We start from the raw sequence: 18,374 nt of genomic DNA, 5'->3' as shown, positions 1-18,374 counted from the left end.
TATAAATATGCAAATTCTTATGTATCAAACACAAGGAAAGGAGGCAAAGACAGTCATCTTATTGTATACACTGGATGAAGTCAGGAAGACAAAGGAGAGTAATGGATTTGATCAGTGTCCTCCACTGTGCTAATGGCAAAGCTAGAAACAGAGTGACAGAATCTTGATTCCCAAAAAGGAAGTAGAAATTCCTTCCTAATGTAGATGATCTGCCTTAACTTTTAAAATTACTGCTGAACTAGTTCTCTTCTGATATTACTTTTTATTCTGGTATCCTGCTGCCCAAATTTTATAAAGTAAGAGTTTTCCTGGGCATTATTTTGTCGCCCATGTAAATTGGTTTATTAGCTTATGATTAGTGAAATAAGCTGTACTTCTCTGCATAAACAGATCTCGTTCCTCCTCTCTCAAGGTATGTATGAGGTATGTAAAAACTGAATGGTTGAGAAGGTATGATTTTTTCCTTCCAGGTACACACCTTTGTAAGAACTCTGTCAATTTGTTTTACTGTCTTTAAACAACTCCTTTCAATCCAAAAAGTACAGGCCATACACCTCCAAAAAATCTCCATCAGCGGATTCGCTCAGGACTGTTATAGTTAAGTTTTCCTGAAGGTAAAACATTTTTTCTATTCCAGGATTAAGGAATTGGTTTAAAGAAACAGGGCGTTGGATTTTGTTTCTTCATGAACTGAGGCATGATGGATGGGCAAAAAATGAAATACAGGAAATTTAACTTAAATACAAGAAAAAACTTTTCTTCTTCTTTTTTTTTTTTTTTTTTTTTTACTGTGAGGGTTCTGAAACACTGGAGCAGGTTACCCAGAAAGGCTGTGGAGTCTCCATCCTTGGGGATATTCAAACACAAATGGAGATGGTCTTGAGCAACCTGGTCTAATTTACTGTGCTATGAGCAGGGGGCAGGGACTAATCAGTCTCCAGAAGTCGCTTTCAACATCGGTTCTGTCATTCTGTGAATAAGGGTTTAGCACAAAAGTAAGCCTTTAACTGCCATTAATTTTCCTCCACAGATCTCCTGTCAGAAGAAACTGTTCTTCAGAGGCATGTGATGTCTACTGGCGGACAGGCCCTTGGAGGCCTTGCAGTGTGGACTGCGGGAGTGGATTTCAGTCAAGACAAGTGTACTGTGTACACAGAAAGAATAACAAACCTGTGGCTAATCAGTATTGTGGACGGAGGAAGAGACCAGTGACCTGGCAACACTGCAGTGTCACATCTTGTGGCAGTATGTAAATGTTTGTTTATATATCAGCATAGTAATAGTTTGTAGCAGTTATATTAGAAAGTGACTCACACTTGTACACTAATGATTCTACAAGCATTCGACTGTACATCAAAGGTAAAACTATCCTCTCCAAGGAGCACTTCATAATCCTGGCATTGTTTTTCTCTGAGTAGGCCAGTGTGATATTAAAGCCACAAACGCACTTTTAGAAACAGGATATTTAGGAAGTTGTTTTATGCAGACTTCCCTACATGACTGTGCCAGTTGTGACTCATAAGTCTCTGAGCAAACTGTTAATTCCTGAAAGATGGGGTAGTTTTCTGAAACAGACAATAGGTAAATGAATGCAGTGAGATCACACCTCTTATTTGTGCCCTAGTTTGGCTTTGAATCCACTGTTGCCAGAAACGCAAAGTAAAATAATTACAAAGCTACCAGGAATCCATCAGTTGTTTACAGTTATGGTAAATTCTACTATTTATCTTTTGTCTATTATGAAGCCTTTTAATCTTTAAATATATTTTCCAGAAGGCGAATGCAAGGATACAACTCACTACTGTACATTTGTAAAGCAACTAAAGTTATGCTTGATAGACATCTACAAACAAAGATGTTGTCAATCATGTCAAGAAATGTAACCCTTCTATGGAAAGTTCATGATGCTGCAGTGAAGAGAGGAGAAGAGAGGTCCATTAAACTAGGCTGCTCAAAGCATATACTTGTAAATAAGACATTAGTCATAACAGTTAAATGGAAGCATGGGGTTAATGAAAAAACAGTATTGCAGTTTGATGTGCTGGACAGGGTATTTTTTCTGGGAACTTTTATTATCCACTCCTTGCAATTGAACTTTTAATGTTTTAAAGATTTTTGTGCCTGGATTAGGAAGATAATATCATGGCATATCATCTGTAAAATTTTACAGGCCATTACATTATAATTTTAACAGGGAAAAAAAACCCATTATTTAAAAGCACTAGGTAGTGCTTACTGTCCTTAATGGACAAGAAAAACATCACAGAATCCTTTGAAGATTTTTGGAATGCACCAACTATTGACCCCTAGGTTTTGTTTTTATTATGTTATCAAATTTAACACAATATTTTAATATATAAAAGCTGTGGCTTTAAGCTGTAAAATTTTTGTCAGCAACTTCATTTTCATAAGCAGCTTGAGCTTAAGGGTCGATATCATAGGATGTGTTTTACTGACATTAGCTGTCAGATGGATACACAGAAGTACATTTCATTTTTGTGCTTGTATTTATGTGTATGCAGTAAAAGACATTGTAGATGCTGGTACAATTTTCAAAACAGCAATAGATCTGTTTTGGATAAATGAGGTGTCATTTTCCATTGTTTCTATTCTGCTCCAGTCACTGAAGCACAAAGTTCTGGCATGATTAGAGTTTTGTACTGATTTGAAATTAGACACAAGGCTTCCTTGTCAGAGCTCTGAATGAAACATTTGTGAGCGCTGTTTTCTTGCACATCAGATCAAATGGGGAGCCAATAACTGGCCAGATGTGGCTGTCAGATTTTCTGTCTTGAATAAATATTTTTTCCTGTTAATGGGGAAAAAATGTCCAAGGAAGAATTATTAATTACAAAGACAAGAAATCAATTTTGAGCAGTTTTCCATTAAGATGACTTTTCATCATGACCATGACCCTTTGAGTCTTTTGCAAGTTGTTAAATTCTAATTATGGTATTCCCAGATAAAGTATTTTCCATATTGCAGATTATGCCTCATTAGGGCTGTAAGCTGAGAGAACCCCAAAGGAGGCAGCAGATAATGAGGTTTTTTTCTTTTTTAGTTACCAAACTACTGCACATGTTGGAGGCCTGAATGCTTGCATTGACTTGGATCTTGTGTGACATTACTGAACGACATTACATGCTAATTAGTGGGTATGCTGTAAGAACAGTTTTAGATACAGCATTCTTGCACAATGGGTTTGCATCACTGAAAATTAGATTAGCACTACTGTATAGGAAATGTTTAATGTGGACTGTTGCGTCCAGGGCTGACTGCAAGGAGAGGATATTCCTGATCATTACCTTTTTAATCACCAATGGGTCTTGATTGTTTAAGCAGTTTTTTAAATTAAAAGAAAACATTTGTAAGATACTTTTGTAGATATTTATTGTTTGATTTAAAAGTGCAATATTTTGTTTTGTACAGTGTTTAATAAAGATTTTGGACATATATTTTTTTCTTATTACCAAAATTTCTTATTCATGTTTTTCCTTTATATTTAAAGTTTTCAACTGTTAACAAGTAGCATTTTTCTGTTGCTTTAATTTTGTCTTTGGTTAAGTATGCATGCTAAACAGAAGCAGTGCTGTAAATGTTTGTTATTGCAATTGGCATGACATTCCTCTGTAGATTATTTTATTACTTTTCCAGTAACTGAAGATGTCTAATATTTAGCTTTCTTAAATGTAGTTTTGATATTTCTGAAATAAAGTCTAGTTTGATTATTCACCACTCTGATTACCCAGAAATTGTTCATTACCGTGATTTTCATAGTAGCTATGCTTTCATTCCAAGCATTATTTAATCAACCTACTATGTCCATAGTTCTGGGATTTTTGTCAAAGCCATTTGATATAAGCCATTTTTGACAGCTTAGACAGATTATCAGCTTCGTTACAGTCTGCTTTGTACTGCTATTAAGAGGCAACATAGATGTAACCTGACTGAAAAAGTGAGGAAGATAATTTTCCAAAATCCATCTAATTCAGCTCTGACTCATTGAAATCTAGAATCATGATTCTGTAAAAAGGTGGAATAAAGTTACATTTCTTTGCCAGGCCTTGAACTGCACCAAGAGAGTTCATTTAGATCCAACAGAACAACTTTATGTTTCATATTTAGTGGGTGATGGGGATAGCTATGTGAAAAAAACCCAACTTGTTTCAGAATATCCAATATGTGTAATAGTCTTTAGAAAGAAGAGTGTCATAAATAATATGAACAAGAAAACTCTTAAGCTGAAATTACATGTCTAGTAATAAAATGGTGGGTTTCAGAGTTATCCTAGATGGTACCGTTGGCAAAGGTGTGTGGGTCTATTTAATTTTCCTTTTATGTCAACAATGACTTCTTTCTGTGCAGTCTTTAAAGAAAAGATTCTGTACAGCAGTTCTGTGGAGCATGCTGTGTAGCATAGTGCACGAGAAGCACTTTGAGAGTAGCAATTGGATCCACGAATAACTTTTCTGCTTTTACATCTTGGTTTAGCATGACATCATAAACCGCTTTTTCAACAGCTGTTATTTTGAGAAATATTAGTTTTCCAGCCTGCTGTTCATTTTGCCTGCATTTCAATAATACGTTGCTTATGAAAAAGTTGACCTCAAGTATTGAATACTGTCTGAAGGTTTATGATATCATTTGATGCTTTTCCTGGAAGCACAATCAGTAGGGTGTGGCTCTTTCAACTGTAATGTAATAAAGGCTTCTCTCTTTCACTATTAAACCTGGGGGAAAATATTAAGGGCAAAATGAAGGAGAATATGCCCCTCCGTCCTAAAAAAAAGTCTTCAAACACATCTGCAGAGGAACTGTTAAATGTATCATAATATGCTCTCCACTTCCTCTCAAAAATTTTTGTACTCTGCTGGTAGGTGGCAGCAAATGACTTTCTGTAACTTAATGAGGAGGGGGAAAAGTGACCTAAGAGCTAAAAAAAACCAGCTGTGAAAATTACAAAAAGCATCTGGGCTCACTCACAGACCCAGGGAAGAGCCATTTTCACCAGAACACACAGGCGCACACAATTCATGGATTCAGATTTAATTTCTCAATGAGGTTTCTTCCTCCCTAGAAAAGAGAGCTGGAGGATATTAGGAGGTTCAGTAACCTTCTCATGAGGTACCAAGGTTGTGTATAGGATAGGACTTGGATGGGTGTAACTGTGCGAAGTTTTGACTTTGTTTCCTCAGTAGTGGCCAGAGAGTGACTCAAGTTTCATAAAGAAAAGGGTATTTGTAGTTTGTTTTCTTCTGCAGTACAGAAGGATGACAATGAACTAGACGTTTTCCTGTCCTGCTTTTACGATATCACAGCTTTATGTTGCCCTTGCTCATGCCCAATCCAAAATGTGTCTTTACCAGATGGGGACGTGAATAATCTTCAGAGATAAAAGTTTAATTGAATTGTTGTTTCATTAATAGAGTAAGTCATATCACAAAGAACACAGTACAAAACGAAAAAATACCTGAAAGTAACTGACGGTGTAATAATGTCTGGAGCTCTCTCAAGCAATGCTTTTATGCACGGCTAATATATTCAGTTCAGCTTTCTTCCTTTTATCTGATCCAGTTCCTGCTTTCAACATGTTTCCATCTTTGATATAGCCCTTTTATTGGTGATTTGGTTTATGAGGTACAAGCACATAATTCTTCAGAACCCAAATGACTGCCCTACACCAATGCGTACAAGATATGCAATAGTGGAAAAAAAAAATAAAAATCATACTGCAGTACTGTGATAGAACATGATAATACTGTTAATTATAAAGCTGTTTATTGGAACTTGCTTAAATCATGGACATAATAGGACTGAAATCAGTTAATCTAGATTTCCCCAAATCAGGTAAAGGTACCTAGAGAAACTACTAGGTATCTCATACAGAAGCACATAATCATTGCATGTACAATTTCTGTAAAATTTCATTTTCTGTGTATTTGTAACGAGTAATTCTTTGAAGAGCAGACAGACTGAAGCCAGGCTGTCTAGCGATTTCTGCATCTCAGTGGATATTTCTTTTCTTAACTGAATTTACATTATTTTCTGTTATCTCTACATACACCTTTATAGTTTTCTGCCTCCTTCCCCTTCAGACTGCCTCTGCAGTGAACTTTGACAGTGATAACAGGCTGTTTAGCTTTAAAAATCAGATAGGAGGATCAAAAACTGTGGTGGATGGGTGTTAACTTTTTGAACATGGTTCTCTCTGCTTCATCACCATCTACCTTAGAAACCTGAAAAACAATCATCCATGAAATCTCTTTGTGAAATGTGATTGAATTTGCACACTGGGTTTACAAGTTACTCAGGTGGGGAGGACATGCATTTAGTGTGTCAGTGTCTCCAAAGCTTTGCATCAGCTTTGTTTCCTTTGGAAGTAAGGCTGAAAAAGCACTATCAGAGAAATTAGGAAACAGAGTCTAATGACCTGCTTTTTATGTCTGAGTGATTTAAAGTATGTGTACAGAAAAAGAGCAAGGTCACTTCTTGTTAATTACTATCAGAAACTACAGTGTGACCTTTATATTCTCCTCAGTACTGAAGGAAGGAAAGTAATGATGACTAAAGCTAAACCTGTTTTTAGAAATGCCTAGGTGTCATGGGATGCTATCTTATGATTTGGACAGCAGAATGTAAAGAAAAAAATCATCTTATCAGATTACTCAAAGTACTGATGAGATGAAAAAAACTGGTCTGATGACCTAATTATTAGATTCTTATAGCATTATTTGCTTACTATGAAAAAGAAGTTATGATCAAAAGATACCTGCTATTTCGCAAATACTATAATTTGATTTGCAGAAAATATGAAGGAATTAAATGTACAATACATATGCTTGAGATGGAGCATAATGAAATCTGGGAAGTAATGGAAACTAGAATTCATGACCAAAAAAAGAAGAGATGCCAGGTAAGATGCATTATTCCTACAAAATTAGGTAAATCTTTATTAGCCTTGTATAAACTTCTGGTTTTGCTTTGCTTTTCTTCAAGCTATTAATTTAAATGCTTTTAAAATCAGAATTTGCATTCTTTAAATTGCTTTCAGTATTATTTAAAGAAAAAATAAGCAAGTAGGATTCCAATTATTTCACCAGGGTACTTGAAATATTGCATTTAAGTATTAAGACAGAACGGCTACTTCCTTTGGAATAGGATTACTATTTGACTCGGAAAATTCTGAAGTAAGCTGGCAGAAGAATTTGTGACCATGAGAATCTGTGTTAACATAGACATAACCTGGAGGAGATGGATAATTTGCTGGGCAGGTCTCTTGTTTCTTGGGAGTATATTCTGTGCGATACATAGTTTCATCTTGAAAAGGAGCTGAATTAGGAACTATAGCATGTACAGGTTTGAAACTTTGAGCTGGAACGATGTGATGTGGAATGTAATGAGATTTGAATGTAGTTAAATCATAAAATTTTCCCGTGGGTTTTGGAATTTCCTGTTGTTTCTTAGTAATCTCTTGCCGACAGTTGCCCCAGGCTTTAAAGTCTTCCTTTGTAGTAGTATTCCCTTGAAAAGGGGCGTTGGTGGTTCTTCCATTAGTAACTGGTCTTATGGGGACAGCAGGAGAAATCTCATGCTTAACATAATCAAGATGGCTCGTGGAGTTAAAATCCATGTTGCCTGGTGGTGGAACATACTCTTCTCTTTTGCGGACCTCTGGCAAGGAGACCAGCCACGGCTGAAACCGATCCTGGAATTCAGTGACTCCATTAAAATGAGCACTGGAACCAACTTTTGCATTTTCAGGCTTGCAGCTTTTTACAAGTTGCACAGGTAGCCCTTTAAAATCATTCCGGTGTGTTGTGAGATCTTCAAAGGGTTGGTTGTTTGGCTTGTATTCTTCTTTTGGTCTTACAAATTTTGGTGCCAGTTGATGAGCAATATAAGAAGTGCGATGGCTAGTAGTACTATCAAAAGGCACATCTGAAAGCTTGGCTACACAAGGAGGTTTAAAACTTTGTCTGGGATTCAGTTCCCTAGGAACAAAGTCATCTTGAAATGTAGTAGAATTTCCAAACTTCTCTGTAGGTGGGTGGTATATATGCTCCACCTTACCAGGTTCCCTCCTTTGAACTTCCCATGACCTATAGTCATCTTTAAGACAAAAACAAAACTTCACCATACAAGTGTTATTACTTAAGACCATTCCTTTAAAATTAAGCCAAATTCTTCTGGTATGAAATCTTGCAAAACAAAGAAAATGGATGAAAGTGAGAATGATAATTTTATCGGTGTGTCTGTGATATGACAAATCTGTCTTCTGCTATTGATATGATAAAAACAGACACAAAAATTGTATATTTTGAATATTTTTGAGTATTTCCCCAAGGAAAAAGAAAATGTTGCATATAGATATTTAGTGTGTGTTCTATACAGAAAATAGCCATATACAGGTTTTATATACAGTACCTTACATTTTACTTAGTAGTTTATGCAAATATACAAGACTGAAAGGAACCTCACAGGTCAACGGGTCATGTTCGCTACCGATTGGGAGAATTCTCTCTCATAATTTCCCTACCAACATTACATCATCTTAAAGCTTGTTGGGATTTTTTCTTCTTTGCTTCTGTTTTTTTTTTTTTTATGAGCAGACTGTTCTGCTATAGTTACAAAACTTACTGTCTGGCCTAAACTTCTTCACAGGCAGCTGAAATCAATTTGTTATCTTGCAATCACCGTACTTACTGCAGCTTCATGTCTTTTTCACTCCGTGATCTTTAATCCCTGTTGAACTGCTAATATGCATTTTAAATGGAGCAGTTGCATGCTGTCATAGATGTATGTTAAGACTAGGCTAAATTATTCATTATTTGCTAGCTTACTACTTACATGCAGGCTAAACAGAAATATTTCCATTTCTTATAATTTAGAATTAATAAATAAAAATAGAATGTATTTATATAAATGCATTTCCATCTGGCATAGGCCTAAGCTTCAAGAAGATAGTGAAATAAAACTGGTTTTTCTGAAGAGCCTTTTTTCCCAAACGTTATCCTTCCAATTCTTTCTGTCACTGCACTCCCTCATCTGCTCACTTTGCACCAAGCATTCTAACTTCCTGTTTTAATAGACAAACCTGATTCTTGTTATCTCAAGCATCTTTTCCATACCACTGGCACTCATAATCAGGAACATCTTGATTTTCATCCTGGCACTCTAGTAGATCATATCTCATAATTTATTTTTAGTTGCTTTTAACTGGGGCTGCAATGAAGCACGTGTAACAAATTCAGTAACACATTTTATGTGTAAAATTTTCTACTTGTATAAAGTATATCAAGGTCACTGCCCAGAATGACTTAAAAGATTTAGTGCTTTTGTGCTGACCGTTGTAATAGAATAATTTGTGTCAAACCAGATCATTACTAGGATGACATGCAAGCTATACGGTACACGAGATAGAAATCTAAAATAAACTTTTGACCTACACTGGGGAAAAACATGTTACATAAGCTAAAAATATCTGAAAGATATATTGGCACTTTAATTGCAACCAACTTTTGCCTGAGATAGCCTAACCAAGTGTATGTTAGAATTTCTCTCCTTCTAGCCAAGAAAACCTTAGAGAAGGCTTTTTGTTTAGAATCAATAAATGTCACCTCTAAACAACTGGCGTGCTGAACATCTTAAGGCATTATCACCTGCTTTCTATTATGTCTTACTCTCTGGCTCAGACTAAGAAATCCTGTTTCTGATATAGATAAGTCAAAATACTACCTTCATCTTGGTTATTTCTCTTTCTAAAGGCAGCATATATTATTACCTTGATAGGTTGGTACGGTATCCAATTTTCCTCCTGTAATGTGTTTTCTCTCTAGCGGTCTTACTAATGTCACTGGTTGTATTTTATAAGCATTATAATCTTTCTGGTATGTGGTTCCCAGTTCTATCTCTCCCATCTTTGGTTTATATTCTTCTTGTACCCGAAAAGGCCGCTTCACAACATCATATGGTAAATAATCAGATCTGAATTGGAGAAAAAGGAAACACTGGTTAAAAAACTTCTTTTTTTCTGATGAAGTCACCTTTCTCATTTTTTCATTATATGGAAAAACAATGACTTATAATGTTTACTCTGAAAAACCAATCTGATGCCATATGTTAGAGGGATAGCAAGGGGGAAAGAAAACCATAGTACATAAATCTAGGGTCTCTGATGCATGATATAGCCTCTATTCAAAAGTAGATGGTAAAGCAACTTTTTCAATGCTCTGAATCTCATTCCCAGTTTAAAAATATTCTTTAAGACGTCTGAAAAGAGATGAGAGAAAGTTGCTATAACCTTACAAAGAAATGACCGAGAAAGCAGAAGCAGAGCAAAGATCAAACTCCTACAAGTGGCATCATTTACTAATTGCATGAGGAGAATGGAATATAATCACAAACAGCATTTCACCATGTTTTAATGGACACATTACATCAAAAGGGTGCATATTATACATGTAGCTGTTTAAACAGTATATGCAGTACACGATCAATCTTGCAGAAGGGCATTTGGCCTTTCCATGTATGTCCTTTCTGTTTTTTTTATAAACAAATAAAGACTTTTCACCTGTTACCCTTAAAAGGAAAACAATAATGGAAAAATAAAGGTTTATGCTCCTATCACATTATTAATAAAGAAAGAGTGATGTCTTTTTCTAACCCTTTGAAAGGTGCTCTTTAATTTTGTAAGCTTAACATCGGAGTCTGTGCACTGACAGGACAGACCTACTGAACCCTTTTACAGTTGGCTTTCTTCAAACTCCTAATAATTTAGAACTGTGTGAATAAAAAAAGAAAAAAATCTCTATTCCTTTTTCGTAAGGTTCCATTTTCCCACTATCTCAGATTCCACACGTATTACAGAAAGTTCCCTAGCTTGCCAGTTTTTTCAGGCTCAATGACACCTAGATTTCCAAACCAGGCTGAAAAAAAGGACAAAAATTTTAGATTATCTTTAGGTTAAAGGATGTTGTAAAGAATGCAAATCTTTTGCATGCTTGCATGTTTTCTATGTGTGTTTCACTACTTTTTATGACCTTTTTGTGGTAACTGTAGTTCTACACTCAAAATTTATACTTTTAAATATGCTAAAAGTGTAAAGGATGCAATGATTGCATTTTGAAAATGATTGCAATACAATGTTCAGTCCCCCCTTAAATGACAAAGTATGAGAAACTTTACAGACTCATTGTAAAACACATTGCTTCAAAATGTTTACTTAAATGTTGTAATTCCTTCCATTTTCCCACGATGCAGTTGGTACTCTTGTTTCGGCTTAAGGCTCCGGGGAGGAGAGATGTTGCTATACTTGGGATATTTTTCCACATACTCTGTTGTGAGGCACGGCTGTTGTCCATTATCATAAATCCTTGTGGGTTTATGAGGGCAGCGATGGCGCCTGGGTAAAACACATCAGATGAGATCATTTTGAATAGTTTCATTTAAGGGGAAAAACCCATGCCCTATCTATTGGGAGTGAATAACAAATGGGGAAGATTGAACAATGTCAGTAGCTTGTGTTTAAAATCTTTTCTGAGTGACAAAACCACAAAATATTGTGCTGATGGCATAGGTCCCGAAGCACAGGATACTAATACAGTAATAAACAGTATCAGTATGCGAGGATGGATAGAGTTGATCTCAGTCCTCTAAATGATGCTACCACCAAGATGCACTTTCCTCTCTTTTTTTAATCTTTAATGATACTACTGGTCTTATTTGCTTCATTTCCCCTTACATATTGTCTCTTTTTTTACCATTTTCCCTCATCACTTGTCTTCATTTCTGTGCATCTGCTTACCTATTTTAGGCACAACTCTTGATTAACCCTTTTTGATTAGAATTTTAGTGGTGTGAAATCTCAACTGCACTTCTGGTGCTCTGCAGGTCATTTCTGACTTTTCAACCCTTTTTTTCACAGACTGACTAAATCCTCTGTCCAAAACCTATGTTTGTTTAGAAGTAATGACAACCTTTTTTTCTTAACAGGTTTTTTCAATTACACCTGCTTGTTATTGATGCCTGTTTTAATGACATCATTGTGTTAGAAGGTGCTAAGAGGTATATCATTACTTAATTTATTAGTTATACCTTGTTGTTCTGTGTAAATTATGCATGAAATTAAAATGTACACATTATTTTCTGTATTGCTTTGAAAAATCTTATGTTCATTTTAATTTACATAACACACCTGTCTCTGGTAGTTTGTTTCAAGCATAGTTTTAAAATTTTATTTTATCTGACATGATTATTATTTAATCTCTCCTTTAAGGAGATATATAATGAAAGATGTTCCTCCTACTTGTGGCTGACAACTTCCAATACTGGTTCAGATATAAGCAAAGGGAAATAACAAGAAATATTTTTTTAGATAAATAAGTATTGTAACATTCTGTACATGAAAACTAACAATAACTAAAGAACAGGAAGGGTAAAAGTGTACACCTCTTACTGGGTGTAAATCAAGTTTCAGGAAGGTGGATACCCAAGGAATAGTTCAAAGGTCTGCAGAGAAATTTAGCTAGCACTAGAAGAAAACCAAGAAGGAAAAAAAAAATAATAAAGCAAGGTAAAATAGAATACAGAAACAGACACGAAGGACTCCTGCTGGGAAAAGTGAAATGAAAAAACCACTAAAAGAAGCTATCTGGAACTGGAGATCCCTAAAGCTGGTATTAGTTTGGGTTGCCTGACTTTGCCAGCTCAGTAGCTCAATAAATGAGAAATGAAGTAGCCCTGTCTAGGAAGCCAGATCCTTTCAAAGCCTCAGGTGCTTACTCCTTTTCAATCAAGTCAACAGCCAGTCAAGTAACAATTGAGAGACTTATTCAGAACATAGCAGGGAAAGGAAGAAGAGGGAAAGAACAGGAAAGGTAGGAAAACAAGGAGGTGAGTGTGGGCTGTTTCTCAGCATGGTGCTTGCCTGCCACTACATTTTTCATTAAACTCAGTTACTACCTTAGTAATATTTTTTTTCAGTAAGTATAAATAGCATATGCTGTGTTATGTAGGTCTAAAAGTAACAGCTAAAGAGAAACTACAACCATTGAACATATGTGTTGAAATATAGGGTATCATATTATAATGTTCACATATTTTAGGCATACAATTCAAAGGAGTTTGAAACAAACAATATTCGTCTACAAAAACTTCATTGTGACACTCTTCAATTTGCCATAAGCTGGTCCAGAAGACCAATCACCAAACAAAATGCATGCTCTGTTCTGGCATCATCAGTCTTTAAAGACTTACCTCTCACTATTTTCTAAGCAATATTGTCAGTATATCCCCCATACTGCTGAATGGTCATGCTACAAACAGATACTAGAAAAATAATTATTTGCAGAGTGAGCCTGTAGTTCTTGGTAGATTCAACACAGAGATGAAAGTAATTTAATGTATCTCTCCAAGGAAAGAAGCTTTTGTAATTTCATTAGAATTAATTGCTAAATCAAAAATGTCCTTGATCCCAGTCATTTCTAGCACATGAAATAATTCTGAACAGCCTCTAACTATGCACAAAACTACTTGGATTCAGAGGAGACTGTTCAGGAAGACCCTACATCCTACTCTGTGCTGTGAAAGAACTTCCGGTGGGCCTAAAAGGCAATGCAAAATCACCTTAATATAAATGTGAATTTGACTTGGAGAAGAGAATAGGTTTTTTTTCGTTAACCTATAAATCTACTTTTGGATGTTGTCCAACAGCTAAACCAAAGTTTTCATTTAGATAAAACTGATTACATAGGGAATCACAGCTCTTTAGAGAGAAAATGCTAATAATCATTAATCAGAGAAGACAAATTACAGCTCTGAAAAATGAAACATGTTGCTTACAATTTGGACAGAACTTCTTGAGTCACTGATTATTTTAAACTTGTTATTTGTAGTAAACTTCAAACCCGAGAGTTACTGATAATGCAAATGAATTTGGTGAGAATATGCCCTCCCCTATGACTGCCTGATGCCTGCTTTGATGGATTATTATTCTTTCCCTTCTTTCAGGCAGACTAACCATCTTGTGTCTTGCATAAGGTCTGAACAGAATCTTAGCTAAATAAAAATGACAGTGTACGGACTCTTTACTGCCAAATGCTGTTGCTCTGATTATTTTAACAGAATGATGCTGAATTTCACTTATTTAGGATCTGGCATCCATACAGTTCATTTTTATAAAGTGCTATCAAGACTGTTAAAATTTCCCACAAAGTATTTTGCTGTCAGAGAACTACACTAATAATAAGGAAAATTGAATGATTATCATCATAAAGAACTCATTTTAAAACCCAAACCCTCAAAGTCGTTGGGTTTTTTTAACTGCCTGTGCACATGCTCTGGTCTGAAAGACAGAAGTTAAGTATGGACTCTGTATTTTTGAGTCACCTGCTTTCCTAGTGTTAACAGGAGACCTAGTAGCTTTTATTGGGTTTGCGTGTATTTACACGTGGTCAGTATGAAGTCTTAAATATCCCATATTTTAGAGAAATCACCCTTTTTCCTCTTAACTTACATTTATTTGGGAATCTAGATTTATTTGATAATGATAACAAAAGTGCAATAAATGGGGAAAGGCTGACAAACTGAGAAGAAGCAGTACTTTATACCTCAAAACTGAACTTCTATGCTTTTGTATGCTGTGATTCTGTGATTTATGGTGATGAATACTACTCTTGAGTGCAGAGCGTTCATCTGCCTCAGAGGCTTTATTCTTCCTTTGGAGGCCAGATTTAACATCCTATATTTGCTGTTAGACATTTCTATTGAGCCAGTGATCTGAAGCCTGACTGTACTTGCTAGCAGGGGGTAATTTTCTCCTGTATTAACACATTTGGAACCTACGGGAAGTAAGAAAATGTAAAAATATTTAATTCTCTTTATGGATCAATCCCAAGTAAGACTAGTTCATAGTTTCTTCACATTAAAAATACACTACTTCTAAAATAAGAAATGGATCTGGAATATCTTAGGAAACAATACAGAATCCAGGCATTACTCTGCAGAATGCACTGTTGTGAACATTTTTGTGGTTATTAAAAAAAACACCAAACCTCCAACTAAACTTACATCTCTACCATAGCAACTTGAAAATGATCATCATACCACCTTGGTAGCATCTTATGCTACTACAAAAGTCTTGAAGTCTTAAGCTCAAAAGGCAAGAAGTTATGTCAGTTATTAAAACCTGAGAAGGTCGCCAGCATTGGAACTGTTTTGCAAATTGATCTTTGAGCATGCTCAGCACTGGGTATGCTTCCGGTGGTTTTGGCATTACAATTATTTGTTGATTTTCAAAAAGATCACCTAATAGGCACAGAAAGTGATTCAGTCTAATAAGCAGGAATCTATTCAAAATATTCTTAAAGATCTTGTTACAAGTATTTGATTAAGAGCCCAGGACTGCAACCCCTAAGTATGAACACTAGCACTCAGATGTCAGCCTTTAATGAGTGCATTATGTATGTCACAATTTAAAAAAGGTCATTCTGGAACTTTGGAGGCTTTTTCCACTTCCCTGTAAATAGAAAACAGAATAAAGTTCTGTTTTACTGACTTTCCTTCCCTGTATTTGTAAAAAATTTGTAAAACTTTTCTGAGTTTTTTTTCTTCTGTGAACAGCTAAGAAAGATTGTTTCCTTCTATTTTATTACTTAGAGTTAAACAGTAATTATATCCCCACAAAATTTCCTGCAAATAGCTAAATTATAACTTCTACAAAATATTAGATCTCTTTCTTCACTTTGAAATCTGTTCTAAGATGTCTATGTATTGCGATGTCCAGGTAACACTGCCAAGCAACCAGTCTTCCCCTAAAAACAGAAACACTATAGCTACACTGAAGCAAACACAGTGTGCTGTCTAAACCAATAATGGCTTAAGATTTTATTGACTGTAAAAACTTCAGTGATATTTATTTTCAACCATAAGTTTTGTGCACGTTTTTTTCAATTATTCATATTAATAAACTGGTGTTTTGAATTGAGAATTTTCAGTTGAGTTAAACCTGGTTTTGAATTGAGAATTTTCAGTTGAGTTAAACCTGGTTTTTTGCTGTCAGATTGTTATCTCAGCATCTTTATGCTTGAGCCTGAGCCAGATTTGATATCTCATCATGAAAACTATGTGTTCCAACTCTTCATTAATCTAGGACTTTCGAAACCAAATTTACAGGGCAAACTACACCCACAGTCTTGGCCAAAAAGTACATGAGAAACCTTACACGCTGCCTGTCTCCATCTCTGTCTACAGATCAAAGAAAAAAAGTAGCTGATGAACAGGTAGACAGAATTCCCATACAGAAACACATAAGGAGTGCTTCTGCTATACAAACCTCAAAATGAAAGCTGTAGTTCATGGTGCGCTTTGCAGCTGTAGTGTTGGTCCTGTGCTTCCAACAGCCAGTGATCACACTCTTGCGATCTTACAATGACTCTCCTTGTATGTAGCTGTTGGATTTCTTTTTTAATATTAAAGACTGAATCTTTGAATCTGAGGATGTGAATCCTAGGATGATTATTTATTTTTCTGGGTTTTTTTTTGTTTGTTTCATTTGGTTTTTCCTTTTTTTGTTGTTTGTTTTTGTTTTTTAAGTAGACAGAGAAGAAATCGAAAATATTAACCATACTGACTCTAAAGCTATAAATATATATGTAAATTCTGCAAGGTTTAAATTCCTTATGATTTTGCGAAAACCAACTTGTAAATTTTTTTACCTATGGCATTGATAATATTGCTTATAGATCTGTAATAGTAATTTTAAACAAAAACTTGCCTGCTGTACCATCTTATACCAGCCTCCCTGGGCCAAAGAGACCCAGGACAATGATGAACTGTGTGTCTCCATATGGGATCTTTGAATATAAAGACATAGCGGGGCTTCCCTTCATAGTGCAGAGCATTACCGGAGGTGATGTTAGAAAGGCAGATATGTTAAATCTGTTTTAAAGGCTGTAGTGCTTGCACAGGTTTCTGTCAAGGTTGATTTAGCCACAACTCTTCTGAGGGTTCCTGTGGAGCAGTCCCTCTCTCCACAGAGCTGAGTTCGCCCTGTTTCAGGGAGAAGCCTGATTCTGAGGTTTAGTCTAGGTGCCTTTGAAAGACTGCGCCCATTCATTTCTGTTATAATACATTTAAGATATGTTTTCCCCCCTATGTAACATAAACATATGTTATGTAAACATAAACATATTACTTCCATTTACTGAGATCCCTTTTAGAAAAAAGTGAAGCCAGAAACTGTTGAAATGGAAATATTACCCACTTTCTGCTTTCCCCCTGCTAAAAACATTAGCCGCGACCAGCGACGGGGGTCCCCGCGCAGCCCCCCAGGGGGTGGATGAGGAGGGATACAAGATGGGGGTGGCGGTGGGAGGGTGCGGGGTCCTGAGGGGGAGCCGCCGCCACTCCCCTGGGGGGAACCCTCCCGGGGACCCCAAGCCTCCCCCCGCTCCCCGAAGCCGGTGGCGACCGGCGGGGCCCCTGCTTACCCGCAGGTACAGATCTCACACAGGCACCGAGGCGGCCCCATGCTCCGGCGCCTCTCCGCCGGGGTAGCGACGGAAGCGCTCCGTCGCATAGCGACGGCGGCGTCCTCGCGGTGAGCGGCCCCCGCCGGCTTCCGTCCGCCGTCACGTACGGGGGTGGGGCGGAGGAACGGGCGCGGGCTTCCGGGTGCGTGCGGCGCGGCGCCGGGTGGGAGCGGAGGTGAGGGTTCCCTCCCCCGCCGCGGGGGTGTCGTTTGGCGGCGGGGGGGCTCGGGCAGAAGCGGGGTGCGGGACCGGCTGCGCGTGTGGGCCGGGCGGGCGAGGCCTCCCCCTCTCATCCCCTCAGTCCCGGCCCTGCGAGCGCCTCTCGCGCCGTGGCGGCAGTCCTCGGCGTGGAAGCGTGTAAACGAGGGCGGGGGTCTGCGGCCCCCTTTGCAGCGGTAGTCCCTGGGACGGCCGTGCGGAGCCGTGGCGTTGGAAGGCCGGGAGCAGCCCCGGGGGCTGCGGCTGCCGGTGGCGCCCGCTGGAAGGGGCGGGAGGGGAAGGAGGAACGGGGAGCGGGACGGGCCAGGCCGGAGCAGTGAGGTTGTGGCTCTCCGGGGCACCTTCGGGACCGCAGAGCCGAGGCGGCTCAGTGGTGGTACATGACGAAAAACTGACCAAGAACCCAAAACGCCGGTTCTTGTAAAATGTAGAAACGCCGTGTTTTTTAAGTGTCTGGTATCTGACCCGTAGTACCAGTGGTGTCTGAGGAACGTGATGCGCTTCACGTGCCAGGGGAGGTTTCCCTGATGAGTAGCTCTAGTCACAATTTCTGTAATTAAGAAAAAAACCCAAACACCCACCCACCTCCCCCCCCCCAAAAAAAAAACCCACAACCAAACAAAAAAA

The 18,374-nt window shown here is 37.6% G+C and overlaps 3 protein-coding genes across 7 annotated transcripts in view; 2 read left to right on the top strand and 1 right to left on the bottom strand.

The window, feature by feature from the left end:
• Positions 1–3,741, top strand: part of ADAMTSL3 (ADAMTS like 3) — a 193,064-nt gene extending 189,323 nt beyond the window's left edge. For all 5 annotated transcript variants that reach the window (XM_064456285.1, XM_064456287.1, XM_064456283.1 and 2 more), the window contains 2 exons: positions 1,031–1,245; positions 1,774–3,741. In XM_064456285.1, coding sequence (XP_064312355.1) covers positions 1,031–1,245; positions 1,774–1,883 — 325 coding nt within the window. In that variant the 3' untranslated portion in view covers positions 1,884–3,741. The remainder of the gene's footprint in view (positions 1–1,030; positions 1,246–1,773) is intronic.
• Positions 3,742–5,138: 1,397 nt separating this feature from the next.
• On the bottom strand, positions 5,139–18,001 carry SAXO2 (stabilizer of axonemal microtubules 2). Its single transcript, XM_064456295.1, has 4 exons — positions 17,487–18,001; positions 11,222–11,401; positions 9,782–9,984; positions 5,139–8,109 (listed from the first exon to the last, which is right to left on the bottom strand). The coding sequence occupies exons 1-4, from the start codon at positions 17,819–17,821 to the stop codon at positions 7,127–7,129; spliced, it is 1,701 nt and encodes a 566-aa protein (XP_064312365.1). The 5' UTR covers positions 17,822–18,001; the 3' UTR covers positions 5,139–7,126.
• The window catches only part of EFL1 (elongation factor like GTPase 1), an 82,447-nt gene continuing 81,723 nt past the window's right edge, over positions 17,651–18,374 (top strand). The window contains exon 1 of the mRNA XM_064456288.1: positions 17,651–17,703. The gene's annotated coding sequence lies outside the window, so the exon portion shown is untranslated. The remainder of the gene's footprint in view (positions 17,704–18,374) is intronic.

The sequence above is a fragment of the Phalacrocorax carbo genome, chromosome 7 (genome assembly GCF_963921805.1).
Source record: "Phalacrocorax carbo chromosome 7, bPhaCar2.1, whole genome shotgun sequence".
Taxonomy (NCBI): Eukaryota; Metazoa; Chordata; class Aves; order Suliformes; family Phalacrocoracidae; genus Phalacrocorax; species Phalacrocorax carbo.
Note: the sequence above shows the minus strand (reverse complement) of the source record. Positions and strands in the feature narration are given on the sequence as shown.